At 36.3% G+C, this 25,573-nt stretch overlaps 1 protein-coding gene across 1 annotated transcript; it reads left to right on the top strand.

Annotated features, from left to right (window-relative positions):
- The first annotated feature begins 17,242 nt into the window (after window positions 1-17,242).
- On the top strand, window positions 17,243-18,726 carry LOC149534229 (linamarin synthase 1-like). Its single transcript, XM_089805992.1, has 2 exons — window positions 17,243-17,726; window positions 17,816-18,726. Exons 1-2 carry the CDS (start codon window positions 17,243-17,245, stop codon window positions 18,724-18,726), a joined length of 1,395 nt encoding a protein of 464 aa, XP_089662118.1.
- Window positions 18,727-25,573: the final 6,847 nt, after the last annotated feature.

Genomic DNA, 25,573 nt, shown 5'->3' with positions numbered 1-25,573 from the left:
AACTATTATAGTGGTTTCTGTTATGATATGAGACATGGAGTGTGGAGGTATTTGTGTTATCCAAATTTTAGATCTTGGATACATGGTCATTTAGGTGATGCACATGAATGTTAGTTTTAGTCACCATGGAAGCCATGTAGATCTCACAATGGTTTGCCCAAGTTCCATTTTCTTTCATTTATCATAGTATTCTTCGAAATTCATTCAACATTTCTAAGTGTTGGTGTAAATAAGTATTTACTTATTACACTTAAGTTTACTTGGGTTAATGCATTATATTAATATTTATTTGTTAGTCACCTAGGAGTATGTACACTCTTGTGAGTTGTCATGATGACATCATAGGGGTTCACACCTCTTTTAAGCACATGTTGTCTACAACATAGGAATCTTCTACACACACATATGACACTTTTTCATTCTTATCCACTCATCTAGAATGTTGGATAAGGTGCTTAGTTTTCTTATCTCCTAGTTGTTTCTAGAGGCATTCTAGATGCTTCCTGAGAGGCCTTTATATACAGGCACTCCTAGTGTGTATGTACATGCTTCTCAATAGTAAGAAATATCATTCTGATCATACTTTGTCTATTTTGGTCTACTGTGTGCTTGTGTTGAGTTCTTTAGTTCTTGGATGAATTTTGGCCTAAGCCAAATTCTTACATGGTATTAGAGATGAGGGAGATTCTCTGCACATAGCCATTTGAGACCGTTCATGCTTCAACACCTTGACATGAATCTGGAGGATTCATAGAAATTGAGAGCATCTAGAGCCAGATCTGACCTCATCGTTACATCTGGAGCGTCGATTCAGTAAAGATCAACTATAAATTTTCCTATATTGGGTGAAAGTTGATTGCAAGGCAAATTTTTTTTGCAAATCAGAACATAGAGGCCCCGATTTGTAGATCAGGTATGGTCATTTTATTGATCTGATTATTATTTTTTTGGATCTAAATATTTATTTTATTATCTGCATTTATTTTTAATTTTTAGAATTATTTTCATAATAATTGCCGTAGCAGAGAATTTTTTTTGGCCAAAACGGATAGTGACACCCCAGCTCAGCTCTGTGTTTGGTGTGGTGGAATATTTTGTATTAATTGCAGGGCATTATTATTCAATTTTTGGCTCTAATAAATCAGGAGCAATATTGCACCATAGAAAGGATGAACACATATTTCTGGCAGACTAAACTGTCACAGTCCGAGTGCCCACAATATTTCCTGGTGGCCACCGTAACTTATAGGGGAGCAGCCAAACGCAATCCAAATTAACCAGAGCGGTGGGCAACTACAATATTTCCAGCACTAGCCTCAAAACCACTAGAGGGTAGGCTCACTGCCTTCTTATTTGTTTTATTGGCTGTGGCTATTTAATTTAAAGAGTGCATAATCTACCAACCCACCAATGTGGGATTAAAATCTCGAGACCTCGGTGACAGAAAACTTCCCTCCGGCATTGTTGTTTCACATTTTCAGTGTCCTTCTCAACATAACCCTCCCCTATGCAGCCTGGACATAGGGTAGATTAAAAAATGACCACCTGTCATCGCAATGATCACTAGTTGTCTCTTCCATGCAGGCAGAGCGGACAGTTAGCAATCCACGTGGACCAATCGATCTCTATCACGTGGATAACTGCCATGACAACACCTTAATTACCTTGCGCAGTCAACAGTGACAAGTCACGCTGACTTAGCATATACACATGTGCCATGTTGGATTTTTCTATACGGTTCGTACCTTCCAACCTAGCTGTCGATGTCATCATTCGTACGACTGATGTCATAAGAGGCTCGAAAGTGTACTGACATCATCACTTACCTGTCTTAAATTTGATGCCCATCTGGACGTCAAAATAGGGAAAATTAAAACTATTGCGATAGCCATTTGACTGTGAAATTTAACCTTGTCATTTGGTGATGCAACCCCTCTCCAGATTGATTTTGATTTTTGCAGTCCAACTTCGGGAGGCCATAACTCAAACATCCGGACTCCAATTTAGGTGCAATTTTTTTTTGAAATTGTGTAGAATTTTCTAAAATTTTCAATGGTGTAGCTATTTTCTGGTTTTGGTGCACGAATTATTCAAAAATTGCATTTTTTGGTGACTAAACCTGCATAATCTTGCATTATGCAACTTCAAATGCTTTGTACGGGCACATCTGGAGTGAAAAAAAGTTCCATTTTTTTTGAAAGTGCATGATTTTTCATCTACTTTCAAGATCCTTAGTCAGATTGTAGAGTTGTGTGGATAAAAGTGTCACTTTCAACAATAGGGCCTTTCTTTGCTTTGTAATGCTTCAAAATTCTAGCACATTGTAAAGTTACAGATTTGTACTCCATTGAAGAGGTTGTAACAAGAAAAATCAGAAGTCCATGGAGGCCAAAATTGGTAAGTGGCCCATTGTAATCACACTACTAATAAAGTGCCCAAAGCATCTATTTTGAGGGGTTTCTTGATTTAGTGAAAAGGGGGGGTGTTTTTGGTGTTGTGTTCTCTCTTTTCTGCACTTTCATATTATTTTTTGCATTATGGGCAACTTTAAGTTTCCTAAATTAACTCCTCATAGCTATGCGACATGGTCCATAAAAATGTGGTATCACTTAATGCATAATGGAGTTTCACAATATGTAGATGGTACTCTTCCTAAACCAACAAGTGATATTTTAGATTGGGTAGCCATGGATATGAAAGCCCTAGGTGATATATGTTTGGGGGTTGATGATAAGATCATGTATCAAATCAAGAAATGTTCTACATCCAAGGAAGCTTGGGATACCCTCGAAAGCCTATATGGTAAAGTGTCTGAAGAGGATGTGTTCAAAATCAAAGATGAGCTTGTCTCCTTAGATCATAAGTCATATGACTCCATACAGGATTTCATCATCAAGGTGAATGAATTAAAGACGAAGCTTACTGATTGTGGGAGTTCAATCAAAGATGACAGACTGATCTATCTCATACATAACAAGCTACCATCATAGTATTCCACATTTGTATCTTCTTTTAACACCTCTAAGACTACCTTAGGGTCTGCCTACAAGAAAGTCACTTTTGATGAATATGCTAAACTATTGGATGATGAAGAAAAGAAGTTGAAATCAATGGGGATTCTCAAATTACTTCAGTCTAAAGCATTGGTGGCCAACAATGAGGGTTCTCAAAATTTAGCTAGATAATCTTCAAATAAAGGAAAGGGTAAGAAGAAATGGAAGAACAAATCAGAGGATGTAGAAAAGACAACACCACAATCCAATCAATAAAGAAAGTCCTCAAATTCCAAAAAGAAGGACAACAACAATAAGGAGAAGAAGAAGTGTGCTTATTGCAAGAAATTGGGTCATGAAGAGCATGAGTGCTATCTCAAAAAGATTGATGAATTGACCAACATCATGAAGAAACATAATGTTCCAGGGTAGGGGCCCTAGCTCGATTGGCTAAATCTTCCCTGTTGTAGGAGGTTGGTCATGGGTTCTAGTCTCCCCCATCCTTGTGGTATCGGTGGGCGTGTCTCGCCAGCGCTACCAGTCACGTTAAAAAGTTTACCTGGTGCACTGTAGTTTATAGGGGGGGCCGTGTTGTACCTGATTCCTGCAGTCTAACTTAAAGAAACATAATGTTCCATTACCTAATGCTTATAAGGAGAAAGGATCTTCATCAGATTCTAAGGGAAAAGGGCAAGCACTCATGGCTAATTCAAACTCTTTAAAGGAATGGATATTTGACTCAGGTGCCTCACATCATATGGGTTCTTCAAAGGAGGATTTTTCTTCATTAAATCACTCAAAGGTACCACACATCTTCATGGGTAATGATAGCAAAATGAAAGTTGAAGGAAAAGGAAACGAGGAGATGAAAAATGGAGAGTTTCAAGAGGTTCTTTATCTTCCAAATTTAAGTTCAAATCTCCTTTCAATCTACCAAATCACTCACCTTGGAGATGGACATAGAGTTGAGTTCCTTCCAGACTCAATAAAAGTGCACAGTCTTAAAGATGATTCCTTGGTTGCAGTGGGGAAAGTGAATCATAACAAGAGGTTGTACTCTTTCTCTCATTTTGTGCCCAAGTCTCATTCAAAAGCCTTTTTATCTTAATCAAATTCAAACATGCAATTATACCGTGAGTGGTATGGTCATCTTGACTATCGCTATCTTCAGCAACTTTGCACATACAAAATGGTCAAAATTCTACCTCAAATAAACTTTTCCAAAGGTGAATGTTCAATAGATTCAGTGGATATGCATCTAGAGGGGAAGTTACAAGGAGGGAAGTCTTCAAGAGCACCTAGTGTTCTACTGATGGTTCACATGGTATTAGCAGGTCCTTTTGCATTTAGCCAGGGTCGCTATATACTCACCTTTGTTGATGACTTTTCAAGGTTCACTTGGGTCTACTTTCTGCATAACAAGAATGAAGTGTTGGACAAGTTTCTAGACTTCAAGGCTCATGCAGAACATAAATTGAGGAAATTCATCAAAGTTCTCCGCATGGATAATGGAAGCATGTATGTGAACAGAAAACTTATAGACTTTTGTAGACATGAGGGCATTGATCTTTAGACTCTGCCAACATTTAGTCCGCATAAGACAGATGTTGCAGCTTTGAGGATCTGAACTCTTAAGTCTATGGCAAGTTGCATGATACATGCCAAGTCTCTAGATCCATCATTAGAAGTTGAAGCAATCTCAAGTGCCACTCACATTCTTAATCATTCTCCTCATCCTACCTTAGATGGAAAAACTCCTTTTGAGGCATGGTGCGACAGAAAACCTATTGTGACACACTTTAGAGTCTTTGATTGTCCTACATGGACAAAGGCATCTTCTAGGGGATGCAAGGCACAGTCATCTTGGCCTTGTAATTTCATTGGTTATGAAGACAGTGTGAAAGCATATAAGATTCTAGATCTTGAGACACATCAGATATTTGTGGAGAAGGATGTACATTTTGAGGAAAGTTCACCAAGCTTGTCCTCTACTCCTCTTCGCACATCATATAATGTGGAAACTGATAGTGACACCAACGATAGTGCTTCAATAGATTTAGACATGTGGGGTTCTATCGACAGTTATAGTGGGAGGTCACTTTATTAGTTTAGTCTGCATGCATACATAGCCACAGTGATAGGTCCAAAACAACAGGGTACATCTAATCTTCCAGGTAAAGGTTCAGTGATAGATTTGGGGGACAATATTAATGATCTGCCTTTTCTTCTTGATGCAGAATTACCTTCTTCAATTGTCACAAGGGTTCCATCTGACTCTCTTATTCATTCTCCACATGATCAATCCTTATAGGTTGACGTGATTGTGGATACTTATCATCAGCAGTTGCAGCAGGGTTCTTCATCAGTTGTAGAGACAGACAATTCTTTGGGACAAGTTATTCAGCCAGTTGAGCAGGTTTTAGAGACATCACTTATTCATGGGATTCTTTCCACACACAACATAAGCATCTCATTTGTACCTTTGGCATTGTTTCTTCCTAAGGGGAGGAACACCATTATGCAGTCTTGGATCAACTTCTTCATCGAACTAGTCACTATTCAACATTTTTCTTTGGGGGGGGGGGGGGAGCCTTTCCTATCTCTCTTCCTCTTCTCATCATTCTCTTATGTATATAATGGATGTATGTCATGATGGGGGGTCTTGATTACTCCATCCATCCATGCATCCCTACTTATCTCTCTTTTTGGGGGAGGGTTTTTCCCATGAGGTTTTCCCTCTTTCCTCGCTTTATGAAAGATTGCATATCAGTATGTACATGGGTGCCTAACATGGCCTAGTAGCTAGGACCCATTATGCATTTCATCCTAGATTTCGTAAGCTTAAGGGCATTCCCCTAAGTTGCACTTAAGGGGGGGTGTTGGTGTAAATAAGTATTTACTTATTACACTTAAGTTTACTTAGGTTAATGCATTATATTAATAGTTATTTGTTAGTCACCTAGGAGTTTGTGAACTCTTGTGAGTTGTAATGATGACATCATAGGGGTCCACACCTCTTTTAAGCACATGTTGTCTACAACACATGAATCTTCTACACACATATGACACTTTGTCATTCTTATCCACTCATCTAGAATGTTGGATAAGGTGCTTAGTTGTCTTATCTCCTGGTTGTTTCTAGAGTCATTCTAGGTGCTTCTTGAGAGGCCTTTATATACATGAACTCCTAATGTGTATGTACATGCTTATGAATAGTAAGCAATATCATTCTGATCATACTCTATCTATTTTGGTCTACTGTGTGCTTGTGTTGAGTTCTTTAGTGCTTGGGTGAATTCTGGCCTAAGCCAAATTCTTACACTAAGAAAATAAAGGCTCAAAGTCATAACAATGCTCCATAATGTACTCCACTACCATAAAAAGATACTTTTTGAGTGTTGGTCTTGGTCATTGTCAAGTTGATTTGCTTGGGCTTTGAAAATATAACTTCCATCTAGTAATGTTTGCATCATTCTCATCTATAATCCACTTTTTTGAGGCTTGATTTATTCTTGGCTCACCTCCTCCATCTTTTTTTTTCTTCTCTTAATCTAGTATGAAACTTATTGATATTTTTTATCTTCTTCTTTTGGGTTGACGAAGAGATGGTTCTAATAAAAAAGTTCTTTAACATATAATTTAGATAGATAATGAGATGTATAATTAAAACTTACATATAAGCCATAAATATTATATTTCAAAAGAAAATAATGTTATGTCCAACTATTATGTAATGTTCTCAATCTCTTTTAAATGTAACCCTACATAATATAAATCATACCAATTTTGATATTTCTGAACATGCATACAATAAAATTACCTCTTTAGGTGTTAAAGTACAAATAGTTATAGCCAAGAGTGATTGGAGAGCCAAAGCGAAGGTTAATACATCTTTGGTAAGTAATGAGAAATAAATCATAATATGTCTATGATATATAATCAAGATTTTACTTGAGACAGTAATTGACACAATTTCCAAGCTTTATCATATTCCCACACATGTTAGGTTAAACTGAAACATTGCCACACTCATTATCCTTGTCATGAGTTTTTACCATACACAATGCTAGTCAAGTAACACTTTGATAATGTATGTGTAGATTTGATTGGATTTTAACATGAACTTATATCCATTAATTTTTGTGAGTAATGCTCTCATTGCTCAAATATTCAAAGCTTTGCTTGCAATGTCCAAATCTTGGATAGATATATCCTTCACTAAATCAACTTAGTTAAACATCTCAATATGGAATAAATTAATGCTTATCTTTTTTTTAGGGCTTTATTTGAAGAAATAATCATTATTAACTTCTCCTTTGTAAATACTTTTTCAAATTTTTTTCTTTTGATAAAAAAATGCATAATTCTTAGGAAATATCTATTCTAAAGATGCAAATATAATACTAATACTTTTTTTTCTATAAAATAAAACTCAATTCAATATAAATTCTCTTTTTAGCATAGTCCCCCCTTGTATATTTAAGACAAAATATTTCTAATAGTTGAAAACATCCTTTATAAAATCTCCCCTTGAATAATCAATTTTATATAGTCAAACACTAAATATGTAAGAAAATATACTTTTCATTATTTAATTAATCATCCATAATAAAAAATGACACCCTTCTTCAATTAGTCATATGACAAAACAATTCCAATAATCTCACATTGAAAATAAAATTCATGCTCTCACCAAAGTGCTTCCCCTTAGGATAAAAATAGTGACTTCTTAAATAATATTTTATCCTTTAACCTTCTTTGTTTTATTATTTCCATCAAATATTTTCTACTTTAGTATGTTTTCATAAATTGACTCATTTTCTTTTAAAAATTCTTCCCCCTTACAAAATCATGTGAAATAAAATTTAGTCCATAATAAATTTATAAATTTTATTCAAAATCTTGTAAAATAAAATTTAGTCCATAATAATTTTATTAATTTTATTCATTTTCAAAATTATTTTCTCTCTTAAAAATTTATTTATTTATTTAGCCTAGAATTTATTCATACAAAATATTTTCCCTAAAGTTTTCATTTTCAACTTTTTGATACCCTTATCACTCCACTTCTCTCAAAATGATTTGTCTTCCAAAGTTTCTAATATTAAAAAATCCCTTTTCATTTCCATGATGTAACTCTATCCTTAGCCATGAGAAAAATCCTCATTATCTTTTTAAAAAAACTTCCAAGAACTCAAAATTTGTTTCCAAAATAATACTATAAGAAGAATTATTTATGTTTTTTCTGAATACAATTTTATAAACAAAACATAATTTGAATCCTCACGTTTGCAAATATTTTTACTTCCTTATTTCACCCTAGAATGGATTAGCTAAATTATCCCCTTCCAATAAATTTTTAATAACTCTATTTGAATATTAAAATTACTTATCTACCCCCTTAATAATGTTCCTTCCACTCACCGGTGCTAGAAATACACTTAAAAAATTTATGTTGATAATGTTAGGTTATGCCTATTATCAGAATAATATTTTAATTGCTATTCCTACACCTTTTCTATGTATATTATCATATATATATATATATATATATATATATATATATATATATATATATATATATATATATATATATATATATATATATATATATATATATATATATATATAAGCTATTAGTTGTCGCATGCTACATGGAAGCATCAAATAATTCCTGGGTGTTAATTTTTATATCTAATAATTTATTCCTTATTTATCTTTAAAAATAGTTTTCAAAAAAGGTTTACCATAAAGTGTGATGGTGAAATGGAGATTGTATTAATGTGCTAATTAAGGTTAAAATCTCAAATAAATGTGTACTTTTAATTCAATATTTTTATATCATCTTACTTATTCTATATTTAAATGTTTATTTATAAAAAATTAAAATACTTGAAATGTTATATCTTATGGACACAATATTGTTCAAAATAGTATAGCTAGTTTATTTTTAGGAAAAAGTACATATTTTTATATTGTTTTATGAAATATAATTAAAAATAATATAATTTAAATCATTTAAATAATTTAACTAATAAATATAATATCACAAATAGAACTTTGAAAATTTGGATAGCAATTTGTTTTCTTATGTCAACTAGATTTAGGAATGGTATTTAATTTATTTTAGTGTTATGAATTAACTTAGTTTCATGTATAGGTTTATTTTCATTTATAATTATTGTTAAAAATTATTTTTGAAATTGATTTTGTTGTGTAAATTATCTATAAGATGGAGGTTGAACTTAATATCTAGTGTTTTATTATATTTAGGATTGAGTTTCCATATGGTGTTCTATTAAGAAAAATATTTTTGTTCCATTTTTGTGTAATTGTAAATTTAGTATAACATATTCTTATTATTAGAGTTTAGTTTGGTTTACTGCTCAGGTATGTTTAGGGTCATTTTGTTTTTCATATTGGTATAATTTGATTTATTATTAGAGTTAGGTTTCAATGTTTAGTGTAGGATCATATTTAGTTTTTAATTTAGTGTTATACCTTAATTTAATTTGGTTTAGTCATAGTTTAGGTCCAATATAGCTTAGTTTACCATTTCTTATCTATCTCTCACTCACCACCCCTTCCAATTTTTCCATTCTCTCCCTCCCTCTCTCTCTCTAAGAAAAAAAATCTTCCCTCTTTTAACCTTTTTCTCTTCCTCACATGTCTCACTCTCTCCCAACTAATTACTATATTTTGGTCACTCACCTTCATTATCTCACTATCTCTTACTGCTTATTTTCCTCTCACTCTCAGACACACATTTTTCTCTCCCTAATTACTCTTTTTCACTCTCTCCCCTCCCTCCTCTTACAAGTTCTTCCCCCATTTTCCCTCTATCTCTAGACCTCATTTATCTCACCCTCTCCCACTTATCTAGTTCTCTAAATCATATCTCTTTTCCCCTATGTACTCTTTAGAACTCTCTTCTCTACATATTCTCACAATATTATCCCCCTTTAACCTCTTTCTATACCTCATATGTCTCCTTCTATCCCAACTAATTAATATATTTAAGCTAGCGCTCTCTCTCTCTCTCTCTCTCTCTCTCTCTCTCTCTCTCTCTCTCAAGCCTATTATTAATTTTATTGAGTTCTATCTCATTCCTACCCCATCTCACATCTCCCTTTATCCCTTTCTCACTCTACCTCTCTCAATATATCACCTTAATTATCAACTTTCTCTATCTACCTAATGTCTCTCACCTTCTTTCCTCCCTCTTTCTCTATTTCACACACATGCACAAATATCTCCTCACTGTAACCCCACCATCTCTCCCACATGTACTCTTTTATATCTACCTCATGTCTATTACCCTCTCCCTATATTCTCAATCTCCTTCTCTTAGAGACATCTACCAACCTCTCCCAGTCCTCTCACATGTCCCACTTCTCTCTCTTACATGCATGACCACACACACACACAATTCTCTATCCCCTCCCTAATCTCATAATATATCTCCCATATTTACTCTCTTATCTCTCTCTCTCTCCCCCTCCCTCCCTCCCTCCAAACTTAAGAAATTACACCTAAATTATAGAAACGATTTTTCAAATTATAATAATGAACTCAAAAATATTTAAAATTATGGAAGATGCCAATTGTACACAAGATGAATTTATATGAAATTTCATAATGCATCAGTTTAAAATTATGGAAGATGGATTGTACAAAGATAGATTTATTTGATATTTTTGTATAAAAGATGGACAACATTACAATTCCTTCAATCTATAAAATTTAAATAGGTAATACCAAAATTAGTTTGTACGACCAAATCATATATTGCGATCCTCTAAATTGACTTAACCTTAAATTCATTTTAAAAACTATAATGAAAATAATAGGGAAAAATATTTGTTCACGCAAACTCTAAAATTTAAAAACTAATGTTAATATCAGTTCCAAGATAGAAAGAAATTCCCTAAAATATGGTCAGCTAGTTTTAAAAGAATTTGTTAAAAAAAAATTCAAAATCACCACCGTTGATAATCTGGGCGGAGAATATGAGATCTTTCTCTTTCCACTTGCTCTCTAATTCCAAAATCCTTGATCCCAATTGCACCTGTTCATCCGTGAGAGAGGAAATTGTAAAAGAAGTTATGTTTGAAAAAATATATTGCAAATAGTTAATTTGTGAAATTCAAATTTGGTTACAGTTTCGTTACATGTGGTTTGAGAATTAAATGCTATCATATTTGTTAATGAATTTGTGAAGTGTAATGAAAAATTGGAGATTGCATAAGTTTACAAATTTTCTGATGTTACACTGGTTTTCCAATCCTTCACAGATTTGAGGGTCTTTATGTGAATAGAGAGCCTCCCCTAATTAGGGATAAGCTCATGGATAAGTTTGCAAGCAGGTCCTGATTGAGAAACTTAAGCAATTACATCTTTTAGAGAAAATTTGAACTCTTTACCACACAAGTTCCAGATAACTTCAAGATAATTTTCACAACATTGAAATAGTATGCGCTGAAGAACCCCAATCTTACCATAGTCACAATCAAAATACAATAGCGCATGCCAGTACATGAATTACCTGATCATGCAGATAATTTGCTAATATTTGCAGTGAAACTTGTACATCAACATCCTAAAAAGTCGTGGATATCCGACTGAATCCTTAGTTGCAGGCACATACTTGCTATGGCAGGTACTGTCCCCATCAACAAAGGGCCTCCAACTCGAACGCTCTTGCTAAAACAAATGTTTATTATTGGTTCTGCATATATGGCAACATTATCTGCAAAATGTGGGGTAATAACAAGGCACCTCCTATGCTAGAGTTATCTCAGCTCATCAATTCTGACGTGGGGATTATTATAAAATATTAAACAATTTATCATTGCTCACCCATGATTCAATAGAAGAAAGAATGCAAATTCTAGGGAAGATCATTCAATTCAGTAGTTCTTGTCATCTGGAACTCTAACTTAGAAGTGCTATTGAACTGCCGGCCTATATCATATGTTTCACAAAGGTTCTTTCGCTTCCAACATCAATGCCAGCTCAATTTACAGAAGTATAATAAGTTCTGACGTATATCGTACATATTACGATAAACAAAAAACACCAGGAAAGTCTCATTCGAAGACTATAGGTGTTTAATATGGACGCTATGTGCAATAGCTATACGATATTGACTCAGAGAAAAAAGTTTTCAGGCATGGGTCCCCTCTAAAATGATGTTACAAACTGTGAAAAATCAAACTATTGCAGTCATTGATTATTAATCTCCTATCACAAATGATTATAATCAGTGACTGCAATAGTTTGATTTTTCACATGGTATCAGAGCATTGTTAAGGGTAGAAGAGTTTTGCCCTAGGAAAGAAATTTTGATCTCTTTAGATTTATTATTGCTTTAAACCCTTGAGATGGCTTCAGCTGGTTTGAGAGATCAGGATAGATTGGATGGTGCCTCAAATTTTGGTGTCTGGAAGGCCAGAATTTCTTTATTGTTGGAAGAGAATGGTATCAAGGATTATGCTACCAGTGGTGTACCTGTACCAACGGATGCAACACAGCTTGCAGCATATAGGAAGGACGATGCCAAAGCGAGGAGGATTATCCTTGATGGTGTCAAGGATCATATTGTTCCACATATCTCGGAGTTAGATACAGCAAAGAAGATGTGGGACGCCATTCTAAATCTGTACCAGAATGCTACCACTAACAGGAAGTTGATTCTCAGAGAGAAGCTAAAGAATACCCGGATGAATCAGGGAGAAGACGTCACAAGTTACCTCACCAGGCTCAGACTTGTCAAGGATGAGTTAGCAGCTGTTGGAGATAGCCCTAGTGATGATGAGCTAGTGAGAATAGCCCTAAATGGGTTTACTAAACAATGGAGTGTCTTTGTTCAAGTTGTCAGTGGACGAGATATTTTACCGAGTTGGGATCGACTATGGACTGATTTCACTCAGGAGGAGTTTAGACTAAGTCTTGTCAATGGGGCCAACAAGAGTCAAAAAAATGAGGTGGAACAAGAGAACGTTGCCCTAGCGGGTAAAGGGAAAGCAAAAAAGGGATCTAGGAAAGGATCAAATTCACAAAGTGAAAAGAAGAAGAAGGACCTTTCTAAGGTTAAGTGCTTTGGATGTCACGAGTTTGGCCACTATGTCAGTGATTGCCCAGAGAGGAAAAAGGGTAAGAAGCAGGTGGCAGCTTCAGCAAGTGCAGAAGAACTCTCCAGCAGAATGGAAGATGAGTTTGCACTCATAGCTTGTATGGTTAGCTCAACCTCACAGTGTGTTTGGTATATAGATAGTGGGGCGTCATTTCATATGACAGGAGTTAGAGAGTACTTCTCTAGTTACAAGGAGGAGGACACCAACATCCAGATTTCTATGAGAAACTTGTCCAAACTCAACCCTGTTGGGAAAGGGACTGTTCAGTTTCAGAGGGAGAATGGAAAGATAATTCCTCTTTATGATGTGTTATATGTGCCGGGCTTAGGTATGAATTTGATTTCTGTATCTGTTCTTCAGGATAGGGGGTATAATGTACTCTTTAGAGGGACACATGTGTTGATGAAGCACAAGGATTGGAAATCACCCATAACTATTGGAGTTAGGAGTGGTCGTCTTTATAGATTGCAGTTTGATACTCCTAAGGCACTTATGAGCAACAATAATCCTAGAGATCTTGGAGAGCTATGGCATAGGAGGTTGGGCCATATTCATCATGGAGCACTTAGATTGCTTCGTGAGACCGTGACAGGTGTTCCAGAGGTGAGCACAGAGCATGATGATGTATGTAAGGGATGTGTGTTGGGGAAGTTTGCGAAAGCATCTTTTCCAAGGAGTGACACCAGATCTAAGGGTGTTCTTGATCTAGTACATTCAGATGTTTGTGGACCAATGTCAATGAAATCTCTCAGAGGATATGAGTACTATGTTACTTTTATTGATGACTTCTCTAGAAAGACCTGGATATACTTCTTGAAGACTAAAGATGAGGTTTTCAGTCAATTCCAAGAGTTCAAGGCTCTTGTAGAGAACTCGACAGGAAAGAAGATAAAGGTTCTTCGATCAGACAATGGAGGCGAGTACAAAGGAAATGTCTTCCAGGAGTTTTGCACCAGAGAAGGAATCAAGAGAGAATGGATTGTTCCTTACAATCCACAGCAGAATGGAGTTGCTGAGAGGAAGAACCGTTCTATATCAGAGGCAGCAAGAGCTATGCTACATGACCAGGACATGCCCCATTACTTATGGGCAGAGGCGTGTAATACAACAGTCTACATTCAGAATAGAGTTCCACACAAGGTGTTAGGGAAGATGACACCAGAGGAGGCTTTCATAGGGAAGAAGCCAGATGTTAGTCACTTCAGGATATTCGGGAGTTTGGCATATTGTCATATTCCTGGAGATACACGTACAAAGTTAGATCAGACTGCAGAGAGGGGGTACTTTGTTGGGTACAGTGAGACCTCAAAGGCATACAGGGTTTTCATTCCGGGGACTAAAAGAGTTATTGTCAGACGGGATGTCAAGTTCTTGGAGGACAAGGCATTCAAGAGATCCAGAGATTTGCCAGCAGATGATCAGAGTGAGCAGCCAACAGAAGCTCCAAGACCAAGTCAAGGGCATCAAAGCTCAAGTACAGTTACCAGTACGAGTGTAGACTTAGTTAGTGAAGATTCACAGAGTATGGAGCAACAGGTGCAACAGGAAATGCATCTGGAAGACTTAGAGGTTGACATTTCATCCTCTACAGTTGGCAGCAGGAACCATGTGGTTCCAGATACACAAAGGGATACTCAGGAGTTTGTGGGAGCTCCTAGGAAGAGTACTAGACAGCGAAGACAACTAGCCAAGTTCAATGACTATGTGGCATTAGTTAATCAGTTGGTAGATAGTGAGCCTTCTAGCTATCAGGAAGCTGCAGAACATCAGGTATGGCGAGATGCTATGGTTGAGGAATATTCTTCAATAATGCAAAATGATCTGTGGGAGGTAGTACCTAGACCAACAGATAGGGCTGTAGTTGGATCACGCTGAATTTATAAGATAAAGCACGGTGCAGATGGTAGCATCGAGAAATACAAGGCTAGGTTTGTGGAAAAGGGGTTCTCTCAGAAGGAGGGAATAGACTATGAGGAGACATTTGCTCCAGTTGCCAGGTATACTTCTATACGAGCTGTAATCTCACTTGCAGCACAGATGGGATGGCAGATCCATCAAATGGATGTCAAGACAGCATTCCTCAATGGTGAGTTGAAGGAGGAGGTATACATAGAACAACCAGAAGGCTTTGTAGCACACAACAAAGAGACCCACGTGTGCAGATTGAAGAAAGCATTGTACAGACTCAAGCAGGCTCCTAGAGCGTGGTATGAACGCATTGATACATACTTGCAGAAAATGGGCTTTGTGAAGAGTGAAGCAGATGCTAACCTCTACTACTTGATGGTTAGGGGTGAGATTCTCATTCTTGTTTTTTATGTGGACGACCTATTTCTTACAGGTTCACTAGGGCTCATAGTGGATTGCAAGAGGAACCTTGCAGAAGAGTTCGAGATGAAGGATTTAGGACTTATGCACTACTTTCTAGGCATGGAAGTGTGGCAGACAGATGGGGAGATTTTCCTTGGTCAAGGGAAATATTGCATTGAAATCTTGAAGAAATTTGGGATGGAGGATTGCAAAGCCATGTCTACACCCATGATCACGAATTGGACGAAGGTAGATACATCTAAGGAGAAAGATGTAGATACCACTTTATATAGACAGTTGATTGGTTCGCTTATGTATTTGGTCAACACTAGACCAGATATAGCATTTGCAGTAAACTCTCTTAGTCAGTTCATGGTTGAACCAAAGAGAATGCATTGGATAGCGGCTAAGCATGTGCTACGTTACTTGTGTGGTACAGTCGAGTATGGGATCAGATATGTTCGAGGTGAAGGTATCAGGTTGATAGGCTATACTAACGCAAATTGGGCAGGAAGTACAACAGACAAAAGGAGCACTTCAGGGTGTTGTTTCAGCTTGGGATCAGGAGTTGTATCTTGGTTCAGCAGGAAGTAGAAGTCTGTGGCTTTAAGTTCAGCAGAAGCAGAATACATAGCAGCTAGCATGGCGACATGTGAAGCTATATGGCTTCGAAAGTTGTTAGTAGCCTTGTTTGGTCAGAAGGTTGAGACTACTATGATACATTGTGACAATCAGAGTTGCATCAAGTTGTCTGAAAATCCAGTTTTTCATGATAGGTCTAAACATATAGATATCAGATATCACTTCATCAAAGATTGTGTACAAAGGGGAGTTGTTCGACTACAATACATACCTACAGATGAGCAGGTAGCAGACATTCGGACGAAGGCTTTGGGAAAGGCCAAATTTATCTTCTTCAGAGATAAGATGGGTGTCATGCAGAACAACTTCCTCGCTAAGAGGGAGTGTTAATTATTGTTAGTTGGATAGCTATTATTTCTGACCCGGAAATAGCAGCACTATTTATGGGTAGCTTGGACAGCTGTTCGTCCTTATCTATGAATAGCGGTTGTATTTATGGGTGGTTTAGACAGCTCTTTGTCCACTTACCAAAAATTAGTAAATGGTTATTATTTACTAATTTTAGTGATTCCTTTTGGACACTTTGCAACCAATTCTATTATTGGCTGTTGATTTGTCTTAATCTCAGCCGTTGATTAGATTTAATCTCGGTCGTTGGTTTACCAACAGGTGTAGTATAGAAAGGGGTCATTGGGTCATTTGGATTTGAAGAAGCGTTTTGGAGAAGGAGTTTGCAGTGTTAGCAAACAGTCTTGCAGTGTTAGCAAGGACGCAGTGTTAGCAAACAGTCTTGCAGTGTTAGCAAGGGCGCAGTGTTAGCGCAGGGATAGCAGTGAGAAATATCAGCGGGAGAAATTAGGAGGTTGTCGGAGTTCTGCCAGTGTGAGGCAAGGAATTTTGTATCTCTTGATTTGCTGAAGTTTAATATAATTTATCATCTGTAGAACTGGTTTTTCCTTAGGAGTTTTTCCAGAGACAATTTGTCCGAAAATATTGTGTTGATTCTGTTGCGCATTTTTTTCCGTATTTTAAGTGAAGTTGCAGTTGTGTTATTTTTCGATATTAGCTGGGAATTTATTTTCAGCAGTTTAATAATCATTTGTGATAGGAGATTAATAATCAGTGACTGCAATAGTTTGATTTTTCACACAAACATGGAATCTTTACTATGAAGAACATTACATCTTTGTTACTCTGAACAGGGTGTAGAGAAGCTGAGCCATGGTTTCTCACGCTTTTCTTATTCCTTTTCCATTACAGGGCCACATTAATCCCATGATGCAACTCGCCTGGAAGCTCGTCTCAAATGGATTCCTTGTCACTTTCCTCAACTCCGACAGCAATCACAATCGCAAACTGAAAGCCAACACTACGGATTATATGCATGATTGCATCCGAATGATATCCGTTCCCTTTGAATTCCCAGCTATGGATAGTCTCGAAGGTATTGAAAATGGTATGGAAGAGGTGGAAAAGGGCATGGGGCCTTCTGTCATTGATAAACTCATTCAGGAAATAAACGCCGGGGAAGAAGAAAAGAAGGTGACCTGTATAATTGCAGACGCATGGATGTGCTTTGGCTTACACTCAGTAGCTACGCTCCATGACATTCCGCTCGCTGCTTTCCACACTGCTCTCGTTTCATTCTTCGCCATTTACCACTCTAGTGCCGCTCTGGTCTCGCTTGGCACTCTCCCTTCCGATGGCAAGATATAATCATACTCTTTCACTCCATTTTGATTTCGTTTTACACTTTGAAAAGTTTCTTCATCCTGTGGGTTTTGTTTGAACTAGGAATTCTGAAGGAAGACAAAACTGTAAACTTTCTTTCCTCCATGCCGCTGCTGCACTCCAGAGATCTTCCGTGGTTGTGGGGAGGCGAATACATATTTTGGAAAGGGATTCGCATGGCAGAGGAGATCAATCAAATCAAATGGGTCCTCTTCAATTCTTTCTCTGAGATCGAAGCTCCAGTAGTCGAAGAGTTGTCCAAAGAAGTGGGAGTGTATCCAATTGGACCTCTAATTCCTTCCGAGTTACTCCATAGCAGAACGAGCTCGAAGATCCTCCCAAGCTTATGGAAAAATGAGATAGAATGCTTACAGTGGTTAGATAAACAGTCTACACACTCCGTGATCTACATATCTTTTGGAAGTATTACAGTTTTGAATGAAAAGCAATTGGAAGAGCTTGCTCTGGGACTGGAGGCCACCGGGAGACCTTTTCTGTGGGTTTTGCGTTCCGATTTAATGAATGGAAGCGAAGCTATTTTACCTGCTGGTTTCATGGAGCGAGTGAGGGATATTAGGGGATGCATAGTTTCATGGGCGCCACAGGTAGAGGTGTTATCTCATTCTTCGATAGCTTGTTTCGTCACACATTGTGGATGGAACTCTGTGCAGGAAAGCATCGCCATGGGCGTGCCCATGCTTTGTTGGCCTTATTTTGCAGATCAGTTTCTCAACCGAACGTATGTTGTGGATGTGTGGAAATTGGGTTTGACTTTGAATGCGAATAGCCAAGGGATTATAGAGAAAGGGGAATTTGTGAAATGTGTAGAAAGTTTACTAGGGTCGGAGCAAGGCCTGGAGATCAGAGAAGCAGCAAGCAAATTGAAGAGAATTGCAAGGGATGCAATGAAGGACAGGGGTTCGTCTTGCAATAACTTGAATTTATTTCTCACTGACATAAAGTCCATCGCTTAAACATCCTTAGTGTATGATGCTTAAAGATGGCCAGCAACAATGAGGATCGATTAATATTCGTCCATGATGCTGCACAACATTCTTGTTTAGCAATCTGTTATGAAAAATATGATGCATTGAAGGATATTTTATTTTATTAAAATAGACCTTAGTTATATGTAACCATGTTGTTTGGGTGTAAATATTGTATTATTGTAAATGTTTGGTAGTAAATGTTGTATTACTGTATTTTAGGTATAATCACATTTAGTATTATTGTATCAGTTGCATTTCTAAAGTTAAGTTTTATTGTTGTTTTTGTTGATACAGAATGTGTTTTTCTATAGCTGTTAGATAGAGTTTAGTTGATCTGTATTGTAAAAAATGTTGTCCAATTTTTGATCACGGTTAATGTTATTAAATCAATTAATAATTTTTTTTGGTTGAATTTGGTATATAGAATGTAATTTATATAAACTAAAAAGTTAATTATGTTGTTGACCTAATTAATAAAGAGTGTTTTTTCATATAATTGTTGGGTTGAGTTTAGTATATAGAAATAATATATAATTTTAAAAGTTATAATTTTTGTTGTTGATATTTTTGGTATAGAATGTATTTTTTGCATGTTGCTTAATTGAGTTTTATGAGTTTAGTTTTTTTTTTTTTTTTTTTTTTCTTGTTTATATAAGTTTTATTTTTGTTTAGTTGTTGGATTGAATTCAGTTGAATATATATATTTTTAATTAATTAAATTACAATATAATAATTTATATATGGAAATTTCTTTTGAGAGACTATGCTCACATTTTGAAACTTGTCAAGCATATATTGGAAACTTAAAAATATCAAAATATATTCAAACAAAAACTTATCATTATGTGTGGTTCAAATGAATTAGCATAAAATATAATATAACACTAAATTAAGTCATTAGAAAGAAGAAGAGTAAAGCAAGATTACTTCTAAGTAGTTAAATAAAATCTCATCCAAATAAATCATTTGAAATTTGAATGTCATAAAATAGAGAAAATACTTATACACATGTTTTAAACTTCAATATATTTTTCTCTAAAAATAATGATGATCGAAAGGAAAGATGTTTGTGCTTAATACTCTAGTTCATTAGATTTGACTCATTAGACTATAAGTTCAATTACACCATCTTCAATAGTTGAAGGATATACTTCATTCACAATTTTAAATTTATTTCTTATTATATTTAAATATGAAATGAAAGGTTATGGAGCTCATATCTTATATTTGTTTACTTTTATTTATAAAAACTAAGACCACATGAAACCTTATCATGCCTCTTTAAAAAATTTGAATGATATAGATTTCTCTCATACTAGTTTCTATGTAATGGGATTGAATTATACATACATACATACATGCATACATATATATATGTATGTATGTATGTATATATGTATGTATATGTGCACACACACACACGCACACACACACATACATACATTTATATATATATATGTATATGTATATGTATATGTATATGTATGTATGTATGTATGTATGTATGTATATGTACACACACACACACACACACACACACACATGTTTTTATATGGTTTATTGTACTTGCTGTAGGTAATGTATTGTTGTATTCAGTTTGCACAATTATTGAATTAGTTCAAAATGTACCTATCAATCACAAGTACTAATTTTTGAATAATTTATTTTTTCCTAAAGTTTATTTATTCATTTACAAATTTAATATTTCATACAAATCATATGATTGGGTGAACTTATTTTGTGTTATAGGAGCCCTTTTTTTGGAGGGTCTCCATAATGCAATATTTTGAGCTAGATTGAAGGTTAATACAAATTTTAGTTTCTCTCAAAATGTTTTGGTTAATTTCAAAAAGTTAAATACTACAACAAACATTTGATACTTAATAAATTTAGTAACACGGTCAATTTTTTTTACCTTGTAAAGATTATTTTATGAGTATATATAAGTGAAATAGTACACATGAACTTGTAGTTAACCAATGAAGTAATGTGAATATAATGATTTTTTATAGTATTCTATATATTCATTTATAATTATACTTAAGAATTTATGAATTATAATTTTTTTTCCTTTATTAAATTAAATTTATTTTATAAAATTATAATTTGTATTTGATATTGACAAATACAATAAGGAAAAGGAAAGTACATGTCACTATGTGGCACTTCTTAAAGTGTAGTTCTTAACAATGTATATATTTATATTGCACGGATACCATAGAATATGAATAATGTAATGTTTGAATGATGTAAGATAATTTGAAGGTTGTTATAAATTTGTGTTATTTAAAATAATTTTATTTTTAATTACATTATATCATTTTGAAAAAAAGATTGATACGCTTGTAAATTTTAAACTACATTTTTACATAAGTCCTATAGACTAATATTCTATGAAAGCATATCAATTTTCTATTTACGAGTTTTATTTAAAGTTATAACCTATATGTAATTATAATGATTGAATATTATTAGAAATGTTTCATATATATCTATTTTCTGTGCTAGTTTTTTTTGTCTTGCCGCCATGACTTCTTTTTTGTGCTCTAATATAGTGTTAGTTTGTTAGACTCATTTTTTAGTTGGTGTTGATTTCTTTTTGCTAGCTATTTATTATTTGGGAGTGGTGGTTTCTCTCAAAACTGTTTGTTTTGGAACTTTAATAACTTTTATTAAAGATTAAATTCTAACCAATGATAACTTCAAGAAACCCCTCTTGAAAAAAAGGCCTAAAATGCCGGCAAATCCAACATTTTGTGGGCAAGAAAATTTTAATGTAGAGGGTGATTTTTTTGGTTCCATATAGGGAAATAAAATATTATATGTTGGTGATTTTTTTCTTGCCCTAGCAAAAATCATTTTAAATGTGACAAATTAATGTTTTTTTTTCTGACGGATAAATAAATGATCGCTATTTTTTCCTTTTCCAAAAATGAATTAATAATATCAGAGGCAAATTACTTGTTTTGTAGGAAACTAAATAATAATGGTCTTGGCTAATCTTCAGTGGTAAACTGAAAAATTGTTTAATTTGAAAACAAATTCGCACATGTATTAGCTAGTGACTATAGTGACTACTGAGTAGTCACTTCAAGTTTCAACTTGTGTACTATCTTAGGTGTGTTATTAATAATGCCGTAGCATCATTATGTCAGTGTCACTATTACCAAGTCAACTACCGTCACTTTTATATTGTTAATAGTAAATACAATAGTTTTATTGACCGTTGATTAGTTAGAGATCAACGATAGAAGATGCATTTGGGGACCACTCACTTGAAAAGACCTAGAGTTGCATGTAATTCTCCATAATGGAGACATGTGGAAAGGTTTACATGCAAATCATTACTCAATATCAGGCACTATCGACTGTCTAACATTAATGCTAGTAGATTTTGGTGTTTCACACACTTGAAAACTAATAGGAATACAAAAAAATAACATATGAAAGATTTCAAACGTCAAAGAATTAAATGTAACTTCCATTAAATAGCCTCTTCAATTCCTCTTTCATTATCATTTCTCATATTCTTTAATTTGAATTTGGTTTGCAGTTGCAGTTTGCAGAGTTTCTTGAATCTTAGTCATGGATACACTAATTTGCTTGAAATGCACTACAATGGCTCTGTAAAAGCCCTTTTTGGGCAAGACTCCTGATGATGTCCTTGCAATGGTTTGCAAGGCAGATGCCCAAAGTCCCTTTATCTACCATGTTATATTCATGGTACTTGTTGTCACTTAGGTTTGCACCCTTGTCCAAGGACTATGCACGAGGACAACCTAGTGAAACATGGAAACAACCTCCAAGCTGTGGGACTTGAACTGTGAGGTTGAGTCTCCGGAGAAGGCCGGCTTCCTCTTACTATCAGGGCACACCTATCTACTTCTTGGAGAGGAAAAGGGAGAAGAAGAGCATGAAAGCCAAATCTACCTAGCCTAATCTAAGGAGGTGATGCACCAAAATAGAGTGTTTGGACCAATTCTCTGCCCATACATGTGCTACTGAACTAGAAGGAAACTAAGGATATACACATCCAGACTTGCTTTAACCAAATAACAACATATAGATAAAAAAAAACCAAGATGAATGACATAAGGAATAAGTTTGCTTATATATCATTCACAGGCCAACAAAGATACAGTCATGCAGATTATAGATTTCCACAAAACAATGGCATAGGCAAAGAATTCTCACACTTTAATACCAATGGCTAAAGGAGATAAGTGGAGAATCAAACAGTTGAGAGGCACAGGGGAATTCACACTAGAATTGTAGAGCAATAGCAGAGGAAAATTAGAGAGAAGGTCCCCCCTAACCAAACTAAAAAATCTGCCTTTATAGTTCAGGCGTAACTGAGATCTTTTCCAGCTGAAGTGACCTTGCAGCTACCTACCATTAAGTCCTGTGGAGGACAATCATGGGAATCTGAAGAAAATTTGATCTTTTTGCAATAGGTGTTCTGAGAGGACTAAAAACGGTGCCATCGATGTTCTAACTAGGTAGATGGATCGACTGAGATGGTGGAGTGTTCTTCCTCATTTTGCATTCATTTCGGGTAGGTTGGGATTGATCATGAAGATCAAATCGCGCAACAAAATTGATTACCTTCGTTTCTTGGTTCATGAATCAGCACGATTAGCGAGGTCAACCTAATTTCACAAGCCAACTAGCCCATGTGGGCCAATTGCTTCTTTTTGTTCTGCCACCTGGGAAGTCCTCTGCGATTGACCTCCTTTTATTGAACTAATTGCGCCACTCTTCAAACTGTTATCGTTAACTGTAGCGATCACACTAACTGCCAGCCATTAACCGTCAACCCTGGTCTGTTAGCGAGACACGTGTCAGCAAGATGCTATGTCACTATGGTAAAGATCGCACAACTTCACCATAGCGAGACAATGCCTTCCGTTGATATGCCCTGATCTGATGATCATGAAGACTCGTCATGTTTCGTGCTTGCTTTTCAACTTCTGGGCCCATCATATCTGGCACCACCTCAACAAATGCACCATAGTTGAATGACACCTGACGTACTTTGGTGAGACTTGGCCTTGCTGGTCCACGTGGCAGATGTGCGTTATGTCGCTATGGTAAAGATCGCACAACTTCACCATAGCGACATGGCGTCTTCTGTCGATTCTCCCTGATCTGATAGCAAGCGATAGATATTGCTCCTCAGTGTATCAATCAATGGAAACCAGCCACGTATCAACTGTCTGTATTTCCTGCGCCTCCAAACTTGGGCCCACGAGAACACGTGTCCTCCAGGCGCCAACTCGCTATCGTAAATCTCGTGCGGCTTTTCCATAGTGCGATGGCACTTGCCCTTGATCTCTACAGATCTAACGGTGGAGAACTTACCCGTTTACTGCACTGGCCACGTTGAAGATCTGGTCCCACAATCTATCTGTATTCTAACTTGACATATGTGGCAGTCCCTCATTGGCCTAACAAAACACCACCCTGGCAGGAAATCATTGGTCTGACAAAACATCAACCTGGACCACTGCTTTGACCCTACTGAGGGGACACGTGGTGCCCAGGCGCTATGTCGCTATTGATATCTCTCGAGCAGTTCCTCATAGCGCGATGGCACCCATCGTAGACCAATCTCAATATGACGATTAGAATCACCTCATACTCTATGCATCCTTCCCTCTGAAAATCGTTGGGCCCGTGAACCACATATGCTTTGAATCATACACTTGGCACCTCCCTATTGGCCTTCGAAGCATCAACCTGGCAGACCCAAGACTTTGACCCCATAGATTGACCGCGTGTCAACTAAGCACCATGTCGCTATGAGGAAATTGAGGCCAAATCCCCATAGCGCCATAGTGCCCAACTGTAATAATTCTGTCCTCTTGCAGACGTGTTCTATTTTGATTGGCTAACATGGCATGGAACTTTGACTGAGCTGACAAGGTACTAGCTGGGACCCACCCACTTGCCTGAAGTCTCGTTGTGGTGACTTTTCCGTTCGGGCGCTATGTCGCTATCAAAAAACTCGTGAGTTTTCCAATGGCAACATGGCGCCCCACTAGCATTTCTGACTTCTCGGCCTGCGAAACTGACTGCTCACTGTGAACATTTCTCGGTGACGCAACCTGCCTATCGTAAGACATTTCTGTCAGGCGCTATCTCACTATGAAGATTTTTCGGCCAACACATGATAGCGACATAGCACCCACGGTGCCGTGGAACTTTTTTGACCCGCCAAAATATGTTTGCCCAACAAGATGGACCCACTGAACACGTGTCATCAGGGTGCTATGTCGCTAACGTATTAACCGTGCAACTTTCAATGGCGAGCAACGCCAACCGTCGATCTGCCTTAGATCTGATTATGGAGAACCTGCGGGCCATAGAAACCATGTTATAAGGCTTAGGCATTAAAATAATATTAACTTTGGGAATTTGCCATTGGACGGGCTGGACATTTGAAAATTGAATCTTGGCGGGGCAAACAAATGATAACATTTTTGGCGACTCACAGGGGACACAAGCCTGCTATGTGTATGACCAGTGGCCTCAGGTATCCATTGGGCTATGGAGTCAAAAAATGGGTCTGTGCATATTGTGAAACCCTAACCCCTTTGTGAGGAGATCAAAACATGAAATCCTAAAACAACTGCAACTGCAACTGGAAACAAAAAATAAAATTTCCTCTGCAACTTGAGACACCTCAAAATCTGCTACCTCATAGGGAGACGGCTGTGCCCGCGCACTTCTTGAAAAGCAGGAAACAACAGAAAAGAAACTAAACTACTTATGTACATGGATTCCAAATTTTCAGAAACAAGGCTTCTGATAGATCCCATTGACTGGAATG

The sequence above is a fragment of the Cupressus sempervirens genome, chromosome 10 (assembly GCF_028749045.1).
Source record: "Cupressus sempervirens isolate cs-2001-9-10 chromosome 10, ASM2874904v1, whole genome shotgun sequence".
NCBI classification, from domain to species: Eukaryota; Viridiplantae; Streptophyta; class Pinopsida; order Cupressales; family Cupressaceae; genus Cupressus; species Cupressus sempervirens.
The sequence above is the reverse complement of the archived record's forward strand: the minus strand, read 5'-3'. Positions and strand labels throughout refer to the sequence as shown.